Genomic DNA, 10,450 nt, shown 5'->3' with positions numbered 1-10,450 from the left:
ATTTAAGTATTTTAATTCAGTAATTGTGTTGCACTCATAAAACAGACAGAAGTTCTACTTTAGTTTCAGCAACTAGATTTGACCCACTCTGTGTGTAGTTTCTTGGAATTGTTCTCTGTGCAGCAGCTGGGCATTAGTGCATAGAAAAACTGTTACATCGTTTCTTCTTCTAGTTACAACTTTACAACTGACGCTGCTTCCGGTACAAAAACAGTCACAGCTCTAATTCTGTAAAACTTCTACGCCTGAACAAAAATAACTACACATAATGTTTCAAACAATAAAATTAATAAGGCGAATAAAATGTAGTAAATAAATGGATAAAACAGTATTTTATCCATAACTTTAAAACTTTTTAATAATTTAAATAAAATACTTCTAGAGTGCAACACATTACCCACAAAGAAAGAAAAGGTTGCCTAACAACATTTTAAGATTTTTAGCAATACAGAACAACAATATCCACAAGAACTAGGATTAAAGATATTTTAACAGGCAAGTATTTTAACAAATATTATAATATTGCAGTGTTTGTTTGTGTCATCTTCATTAACTGTTGTCATCTTCCATACTGCATTTGTGTCTTACAGAACTGTCTACAGTCCATTAGTACTAAAGGGCGAATAGTCCATAGAAATATTGATGGGCCCCACAAAATCTTCACCAAAGACAAGGAAATTACCCAATATACCCAGATTTGTCACACATTTCAATGACATACCATAAAGTTTCTGACTGGAACAACTTGTTTGAACTAACTTTTATTCTCATATAATTACTCTCTATGGTGTTTATTTGTGTCTCACTTCCACAGGAAATTACATGGTAATAGCAGGTTGCAATGTAACACTCGTTTGCTTCCTGTTCCATGCAGTGGTTTTACAATGAATACTGGGCTGCTTGGCTGCTTCTGGGCTTTGACAACAAAGGTTATATCTTCCCAGTAACTACGAAGCTTTCCAGGTCCTCTTGTTGGTGTTAGGTTTCTCACCAAAACTTGATCACCTGGACTGAGGGTGCAACTCCATGTGCGACAAATACATTTCTCTGTCCACTTTTTGCACTTTTTTCTCATGTTTTCCATCACAATTGCGTATGGTTCCTGCAATGACTCTCTCCACTTCAGCATAGCCAGAATACGTTTAGTTTACTTATGTTTTTCTCCTAGGAAAGATCAGGACAACAGGCAGGGTTGGTTCACAACCAAACAGAAGGAAAAAAGGAGAAAATCCAGTTGCTTCATGAACAGTGAAATTATAAACATGAACCACTTTGTTTAAATGTTCCTTCCATCTTGAATTTTGTGTCTCCTTGAGTGTTCGCAACATTCCAAGCAGAGTTCTGTTGAAACATTCTGCAGGGTTTGCTTGAGGACGATAAGCTGAGGTGTGAGATGAGTGGATGCCACTTAAACTTTGGAGCTTCTTGAAGAGGCTGTTTTCAAATTCCCTTCCCTCATCGTGGTGTTTCCTGGATGGAAATCGGTGCAATGCAACACTCCTGCTGTGTTGCACTGTGGCCAGTTAACTATGCTTTAATCAAGGTCTTTAATTTTGGGAGGCGCTTACAAAACAAGTTTTACTAAATATTGTATAACCGAAAAGAGAGATGTAACTTCCATCATGAATATAGATTAGCAGAAAACCCTACAGATAATAGTGAAATACTGCTACTTCCGGTGGGTGCCAAAGTAAGACCCATAGTCGTTTCCCCAGTAAGCCTCCCAGGAATAAGTTGGATACGGCGCCCCTGTATAGAATACAACTGACATAGGAGCAAAGAGCAAGGGAAGCTGGACGTTTTTAAGAATTAGGATCTGTTTCCTCAAAGGTAGGACTGAGAGGACTGGAAGCTGCTGTGGTTTTGCTGCCTATTCCAAAGACTTTTAGAGAGATGGAGTTCCAGTTATCCTACTAATTTATTTAGTAAAAGATGCATTCCAATACAGGGGTGCCATATAAGGGGAAAAAGTGATGACAATTCTAAGGGTCCTGACCAGCAGGGGTCCCTCCACAATTTATTTATTTATTTATTGTTCATAGAAATTTTAAAAAATGAATAAAAAATCGGGGCCCTGTCAATTACAAAATTAATTATACTGGGTTTTTGAAGACCGTTTTTAGCAGTAAAAAATTAATGTTCCCACTCCCAGACCAAAAATCACACATCTATATTTGCTCTGAACCCCCCTGGATCTACGTTAAATGGTTTGTTGGAGCGCTTGACAGTGATGTATTCAGCTGCAGTCAGTAGAAAATAGGAACGACTTTGGCAGTTACTACGCTGCTAAGAAAAGTTATAAAATCAGGTTTTCAAAAAAAAGAGAGAGGGAGAGAGAGAAAAAGACAAGTGTCAATTTATATTCCAGTTTTTCTCTAAGAGAGGTGGGCAGACTGTGTGAGATTATCAACCATTTAGCATAATTAGCTTAGCTAAAGACTACTGTTTGCCTCCATTTCACTAGCATTTAATGAATTAAGGAAAAAAATTACCAACATATTCATATATTAAACTTTTCCCGGTACCTTTTACCACTTAACAACAGATGAGTCAGTCAGCAGCAGCTCTAACCCACGTCCCTCCTGACCTGCCCTCTCCTAAGTGAAAATAAAGCTGCAGTAAGTCACTTTTATAAAAATATATGTTTCCACATATTTGTTAAAACTGTCATTATGTTGTGACAGTATGGTATGAGAGGTAATCCGTGAAAAATCTATTTCCTGTGCCTTTTCCCAGTGCTATCGAGAAACAACCAATCAGTGGAAGGAGAGTTTTAGTGCTGTCAATCACAATCTCATGTGATACTGCTCATCCTCCCTCCTCTTGCTCTGTGCTATGCTGCAGCTAGCATAGCCTGCTGTGAGTGTTCAGTCTAGTTAGCATAGCTACCAATGACAGCAAATAAACTGCTTTCCTGTAACAATAAGTTGTTTCTCCACCATTAGCACATTTAGCAGTGAGTGAATGAAGTTGATTAACAGCACTAAGACCCTCCTCCTGGTTCTGATTGGTTGTATTTGACCGGAATGTTGCATTACTTTTGCCAGCAATAGTAGTTCAGGAAGGAGATGGAGGAGATTGATTGTTTTCACAGATTATCTGTCTCATAAACTGTCATGACATGGTGACAGCTTTAACAAATATGGAGATAACATATTTTTNTAAAAAGTCTTACCTGTTCCAAAGCAGACCGAAAAGAAGCTGATATAAGCAATGTTTCTAAGTGTGCTAAGCTGAAAACTGTGGTTTATAAAGCAGCAGCCCTGGAGAGATAAGGATTCATACAGAACATTGTCTAAAGGTCAATTGAATGTAGTTACTTTGTTTCTTGTAACTGCAGGTAATGTTTCAGGTTTTTATTTTGGCAGTGTTCTGTATAAAGTATCTACGCTACCAGAACAAACAGTTCTACTGGAACTGTTTGTTCTAGTAGAACATGCAGTTCTACCAGAAATGCAATAATGGAAAAGTTTAACAGCAAAACAGAAAAATGCATAAAAAGCAACTTAAATTTATCTTCAGTCAATGGAGAAACAAGGTAACGGCGATTGAAATTCATTTAAGTATTTTAATTCAGTAATTGTGTTGCACTCATAAAACAGACAGGAGTTCTTCTTTAGTTTCAGCAACTAGATTTGACCCACTCTGTGTGTATTTTTCTTGGAATTGTTCTCTGTGCAGCAGCTGGGCATTAGTGCACAGAAAAACTGTTACATAGTTTCTTCTTCTAGTTACAACTTTACAACTGACGCTGCTTCCGGTACAAAAACAGTCACAGCTCTAATTCTGTAAAATTTCTACGCCTGAACAAAAATAACTACACATAATGTTTCAAACAATAAAATTAATAAGACGAATAAAATGTAGTAAATAAATGGATAAAACAGTATTTTATCCATAACTTTAAAACTTTTTAATAATTTAAATAAAATACTTCTAGGGTCCAACACATTACCCACAAAGAAAAAGAAAGGTTGCCTAACAACATTTTACGATTTTTAGCAATACAGAACAACAATATCCACAAGAACTAGGATTAAAGGTAATTTAACAGGCAAGTATTTTAACAAATATTACAATATTGCAGAGTTTGTGTCATCTTCATTAACTGTTGTCATCTTGCTTCTTATCTCCCATACTGCATTTGTGTCTTACAGAACTGTCTACAGTCCATTAGTACTAAAGGGCGAATAGTCCATAGAAATATTGATGGGCCCCATAAAATCTTCACCAAAGACAAGGAAATTACCCAATTTACCCAGATTTGTCACACATTTCAATAACATACCATAAAGTTTCTGACTGGAACAACTTGTTTGAACTAACTTTTATTCTCATATATTTACTCTCTATGGTGTTTATTTGTGTCTCACTTCCACAGGAAATTACATGGTAATAGCAGGTTGCAATGTAACACTCGTTTGCTTCCTGTTCCATGTAGTGGTTTTACGATGAATACTGGGCTGCTTGACTGCTTCTGGGTTTTGACAACAAAGGTTATATCTTCTCAGTAACTACGAAGCTTTCCAGGTCCTCTTGTTGGTGTTAGGTTTCTCACCAAAACTTGATCACCTGGACTGAGGGTGCAACTCCATGTGCGACAAATACAGTTTCTCTGTCCACTTTTTGCACTTTTTTTTCATGTTTTCCATCACAATTGCATATGGTTCCTGCAATGATTCTCTCCACTTCAGCATAGCCAGTTTACGTTTAGTTTACTTATGTTTTTCTCCTAGGAAAGATCAGGACAACAGGCAGGGTTGGTTCACAACCAAAAAGAAGGAAAAAAGGAGAAAATCCAGTTGCTTCATGAACAGTGAAATTATAAACATGAACCACTTTGTTTAAATGTTCCTTCCATCTTGAATTTTGTGTCTCCTTGAGTGTTCGCAACATTCCAAACAGAGTTCTGTTGAAACATTCTGCAGGGTTTGCTTGAGGACGATAAGCTGAGGTGTGAGATGAGTGGATGCCACTTAAACTTTGGAGCTTCTTGAAGAGGCTGTTTTCAAATTCCCTTCCCTCATCGTGGTGTTTCCTGGATGGAAATCGGTGCAATGCAACACTCCTGCTGTGTTGCACTGTGGCCAGTTAACTATGCTTTAATCAAGGTCTTTAATTTTGGGAGGCGCTTACAAAACAAGTTTTATTAAATATTGTATAACCGAAAAGAGAGATGTAACTTCCATCATGAACATAGATTAGCAGAAAACCCTACAGATAACAGTGAAATACTGCTACTTCCGGTGGGTGCCAAAGTAAGACCCATAGTCGTTTCCCCAGTAAGCCTCCCAGGAATAAGTTGGATATGGCGCCCCTGTATAGGATACAACTGACATAGGAGCAAAGAGCAAGGGAAGCTGGACGTTTTTAAGAATTAGGATCTGTTTCCTCAAAGGTAGGACTGAGAGGACTGGAAGCTGCTGTGGTTTTGCTGCCTATTCCAAAGACTTTTAGAGAGATGGAGTTCCAGTTATCCTACTAATTTATTTAGTAAAAGATGCATTCCAATACAGGGGTGCCATATAAGGGGAAAAAGTGATGACAATTCTAAGGGTCCTGACCAGCAGGGGTCCCTCCACAATTTATTTATTTATTTATTGTTCATAGAAATTTTAAAAAATGAATAAAAAATCGGGGCCCTGTCAATTACAAAATTAATTATACTGGGTTTTTGAAGACCGTTTTTAGCAGTAAAAAATTAATGTTCCCACTCCCAGACCAAAAATCACACATCTATATTTGCCCTGAACCCCCCTGGATCTACGTTAAATGGTTCATTGGAGTGCTTGACAGTGATGCATTCAGCTGCAGTCAGTAGAAAATAGGAACGACTTTGGCAGTTACTATGCTGCTAAGAAAAGTTATAAAATCAGGTTTTCAAAAAAAAGAGAGAGATGGAGAGAGAGAAAAAGACAAGTGTCAATTTATATTCCAGTTTTTCTCTAAGAGAGGTGGGCAGACTGTGTGAGATTATCAACCATTTAGCATAATTAGCTTATCTAAAGACTAGTGTTTGCCTCCATTTCACTAGCATTTAATGAATTAAGGAAAAAAATTACCAATATATTCATATATTAAACCTTTCCCTGTTCCTTTTACCACTTAACAACAGATGAGTCAGTCAGCAGCAGCTCTAACCCACGTCCCTCCTGACTTGCCCTCTTCTAAGTGAAAATAAAGCTGCAGTAAGTCACTTTTATAAAAATATATTTTTCCACATATTTGTTAAAACTGTCATTATGTTGTGACAGTATGGTATGAGAGGTAATCTGTGAAAAATCTATTTCTTGTGCCTTTTCCCAGTGCTATCGAGAAACAACCAATCAGTGGCAGGAGAGTTTTAGTGCTGTCAATCACAATCTCATGTGATGCTGCTCATCCTCCCTCCTCTTGCTCTGTGCTATGCTGCAGGTAGCATAGCCTGCTGTGAGTGTTCAGTCTAGTTAGCATAGCTACCAATGACAGCAAATAAACTGCTTTCCTGTAACAATAAGTTGTTTCTCCACCTTTAGCACATTTAGCAGTGAGTGAATGAAGTTGATTAACAACACTAAGACCCTCCTCCTGGTTCTGATTGGTTGTATTTGACCGGAATGTTGCATTACTTTTGCCAGCAATAGTAGTTCAGGAAGGAGATGGAGGAGATTGATTGTTTTCACAGATTATCTGTCTCATAAACTGTCATGACATGGTGACAGCTTTAACAAATATGGAGATAACATATTTTTGTTAAAGTTATATACTGCAGCTTGAATAAAATGCAACTACATAACATTTTATGTTTTAGAAGTCTGGATTGTTTTATGTGTATTTTGCACATTGCTTTTGACTGTTACTAGATTTCTGAGAGACATTTCAGAAATCTAAAACTAAGAAAAAAACTTAAGCAACCTACTTGCATATTGTATGTCGACTGTCGCATGTAAAATTCATGAGCAGTAAATATTGTGCTAGTTATCAGTATTGGACCAAAGAAAGCAAGGCAGTTGCAAGCCTTTACATTTGTGACGCTTTTTATGGGTCACATTATAGACTCAAAAAATTGTAACAGCAGCTGTGCAGGAAGGGGGGCCCAATCCAATTTTTTGTCATGGGGCCCAAGATTCCTGGCGGCGCCCCTGTTCCAATATAACAGATTTGAAAGCAACTTCAAATAAGCAATCCTAATGATGTGTGCAGTATTAGGTCAAGGAACAACAGGAAAACCTTTTTGCTTTTCTAAATCATCGCAGGTCAGAAGGGATAGATGATTCTTTTGTCCTTCCTGTCTTCCAAAAGGCTTAAAGCAAGGGTGTCCAAAGTCGGTCCTCAAGGACCGGTGTTCTGAAGATCTATGCTACCCATAAATCCGTCCTACCTTGTGGTAATGTGCATGCGCAGGTTGATGCTACGTCACATACTCCTTACTCAGCAGATTTCTTATAAATACATCCTACCGGTGGAAGTTTCGTTTCATGTGTTTTATTTCATCGCAGATTACGGTAAGCTTTATTTAATTTTATACCTGGCTTTCATTAAGCTGCTGTATTACTTCATGGTTTTAGTTTAAATGACAGGCAGCTTGTAAATATATTTATAAATGGCTATAGTTTTCCGTCTGCAATGTCGTCACTGTTAACAAGTTATTATTTGGCAGTTAATCAGTGTGGTAACTTACCAGGTCACAGGTAAGCTGCAACTGTAAGTTATATTTTTTGTCAGCAGTTGTTTTAATAAACTGTTATTTTTTTAAGCCTCCTGATGAGTATCTGATCAGCAGTACAACTGGATTGACACTCACTGCTGTTTTGCCCATAAAGACATTTTTTAAAAGACCTATCTGAACTTTTCCCTGCTGCCAGGAGCATTGATGGCACTACTAATAGGATAAAGTGCAATACTTTAGTGCCATTGTATCACAGTTTTAATCATATTGCTTAATTTTTGTCTTTCTTTTAGGGACTGAAGCTTCTGTGGTGGAGGTGTCTTGTCTTGTGTTTTGTTGAAACACCTTCTTTTGTTTTTGTTTACTGTGTTTTTGTAGTGTCCAGGGTAATCCCTTTTCTTCACTGGATGTTGCCTCTTTCCTCAGTACTTCACCCACTGGTAAGTCTCAGTTTCCTTTGAAATTTAAACATTTTATTAAAATCAATTTTATTAAAAATGCATTCACTGTTTTAAACATTCAATTTCAGGTTATTGTTAATTTAAAAACATATTCAAGTTTAATTTTTTGTAGAACTTCTTGAATCCCGTCTCATCATTTCCAGCAGAATTTACATGTGTCCTCATTACCATTACATTTTCTTGGAGTTATTCCAGGTGGCGTTGTTGGTTTCCAATATTGTAAACTTTGATATCCGATATTTGTTTCATAATAAAAATAAAATCCACCCGAGGTTGCCACATAAAAAATAACAAAACATTGCACATTCTGGCTCATGAGATGTCTTCACTGTTTGAAACATAACTATATGATCATTTCATCAATTTAAGGAAACAATGATCAGGTTGAAAAATTTGTCCCCTGGTTCTTCGCTTTGCTACATACAGAAGGTCTTGACCAAATAGTTTTGTGACACGTCCTGTAACGTAACTACGTCTCTCTCTCTCTTTTATAGTAACAAATATAAAACATAATTCATACAGCTAATAGAAGATTTATCGAAAATATATGAAGTCAACAATTTGAAGAAATTTCAAAAATTTTATTGTCATTAATGGGAACACAATTTCTGGTTGCATATATTAAAGCATAGTTATTTCTTGTGATTGTTACAGAGAATCTTTAATTTTTTTCATTGTATGAGAAATACATATTTAGGTAGGTCTTTAACAAAGTTAAGCAAATAAGTATAAGTTGAGTTTCTATCAGATTTAGTGAGTTAATGTTATCTGATGAAATGAAATGCTTTCATTCCCAAAACTCACCAATCCCCTATCACTTAGGAGATGGTTTATAACGACTGCACTGTTCTCCAGTCAGATACGGGTCACATTTCAGCGTGTATTTAGCCTCAACGTTTCCAAACTTTCCTTTGCACATGAAAGTGTGAGTGCCAGGGCTCAGGTACTTCTCACAGTGTACGAGAAGGTCGTCATATTTTGGATCTTCATCCCAAACCTCAATCTTCAGAGTCAGCCTTGTGTCAACCTTCATGAGAAAATTTGAATGGAGGATCATTCAGACGCATATGTTCACATTCAAAGTCAAATTATTTAGGTGATATAGAAAATAAAACTGTATTAAACAGTTTTAAAGTTGATAAATGCAGAGTAATGTTAGCCGAAACACAACAGCACAAGATATGAAATACATCAGCTAGGCTGTGTCTGTTTACACAATATATGTGTAAAGTGGTTTCTGTTCAAATATTTTCAGATTTTTTTCTGCTTTTACTTTTATTTGTACTCGACCATAAACACCATGAAATGTGCATGGTCTATTCAAGTAAAACCAAGTACTTTTTCATGCAGGTGCTGACCCATTATCCCAAAACATAAAGAGTCTGCAGCCCGGCTTGGATCTAGAAATGGAGTTGATTGTCCATTCCCAAAGTTCAGAATATGCAGTTTATCTGCATTACATATCATTTTATACTTTGATTTGTCTTATTTGATTTTATTTATTTATTTCAAACAGGCTTTTAAAAACAAAAAATAAGCAATCAGTAGGACAGAGAAAGGAATTGGGAGAAAAGTTTTTACTTTGACATTGAAGGTTAATTTTTGGATGGTTGGAAGGTTAATGTTTGGAAAGCCAAGTTTTTATGCTTATGATTTATTTGTAAAAGCAATGAGAGGGTCAGCACTTCCTGTCTCAACAACAGGTTAAGCAGAGCAGTGAGTGTGGGAGCCGCATGTCCACAGACACCCAGCTTGGTTCTGAGAACCAAAACAAGAACAAGTCGGGCCTAAAGGGAGGTGCTCTTTTCTTGTCATTGTGGCTGCTGGTTCATGTGAGCAACAAGTTGAAAAAGTTGATCAATAACTTAACATCATCTAGTTGAAATTGAAACTACAATGCATTTCTGATATTAAATTATATTTGACCCAATACCAAATGTTTGCTAACAAATAGTTTTGGTGGCACCAAAGAATAGATCAGCTTTCTTTCAAGACTGATGCATAAAAACCCAATTCTCCTCACTGCCGGTAATTTAATTGTAATTTTTGCAAATATAGATGCTGGTATTAGATCTATGAATTCTGCTGCATCAGCAGCATAAATGTATCAGTGTGTCTTTTGTTGAGCTTTTTCAGCTAATCTGTGAAGATGTTTACTGACCTTGCCCAAATTAAACTCAGCGTTCCACCACGGATTATTGGATTCGATCATTTTGGTCCTGTGTTGTATGGAACCATAGAACATCTTGGCATAGCTGTGAACAAAAAGAGGAGCCATATAAAAGGTGTGCTCATCAGGTTCCATAAGGTCTTTGTTTTTTACCTTTGCATCAACCCACCC

General features: G+C 36.8%; 2 protein-coding genes across 2 annotated transcripts in view; both read right to left on the bottom strand.

The window, feature by feature from the left end:
• LOC103144853 (perforin-1-like) overlaps positions 1–3,205 on the bottom strand; it is a 12,999-nt gene extending 9,794 nt beyond the window's left edge. The window contains exon 1 of the mRNA XM_007562010.2: positions 3,176–3,205. The gene's annotated coding sequence lies outside the window, so the exon portion shown is untranslated. The remainder of the gene's footprint in view (positions 1–3,175) is intronic.
• Positions 3,206–8,801: 5,596 nt separating this feature from the next.
• On the bottom strand, positions 8,802–10,439 carry LOC107837307 (perforin-1-like). The gene is made up of 2 exons (XM_016676361.1): positions 10,271–10,439; positions 8,802–9,136 (listed from the first exon to the last, which is right to left on the bottom strand). Exons 1-2 carry the CDS (start codon positions 10,412–10,414, stop codon positions 8,924–8,926), a joined length of 357 nt encoding a protein of 118 aa, XP_016531847.1. The 5' UTR covers positions 10,415–10,439; the 3' UTR covers positions 8,802–8,923.
• Between the last annotated feature and the right edge of the window lie 11 nt (positions 10,440–10,450).

The sequence above is a fragment of the Poecilia formosa genome, unplaced genomic scaffold, assembly GCF_000485575.1.
Source record: "Poecilia formosa unplaced genomic scaffold, Poecilia_formosa-5.1.2 Scaffold132, whole genome shotgun sequence".
Lineage (NCBI taxonomy): Eukaryota > Metazoa > Chordata > Actinopteri > Cyprinodontiformes > Poeciliidae > Poecilia > Poecilia formosa.
Note: the sequence above shows the minus strand (reverse complement) of the source record. Positions and strands in the feature narration are given on the sequence as shown.

What these genes read in the sequence shown, in the direction of transcription:
- LOC107837307 (XM_016676361.1), bottom strand. Translation starts at nt 10,414, where the DNA reads ATGGAACCTGATGAGCACACCTTTTATATGGCTCCTCTTTTTGTTCAC. An exon ending in CTGAGTTTAATTTGGGCAAG is followed by an intron (nt 9,137 to 10,270) that starts GTCAGTAAACAT and finishes TTTCTCATGAAG; the next exon opens with GTTGACACAAGGCTGACTCT.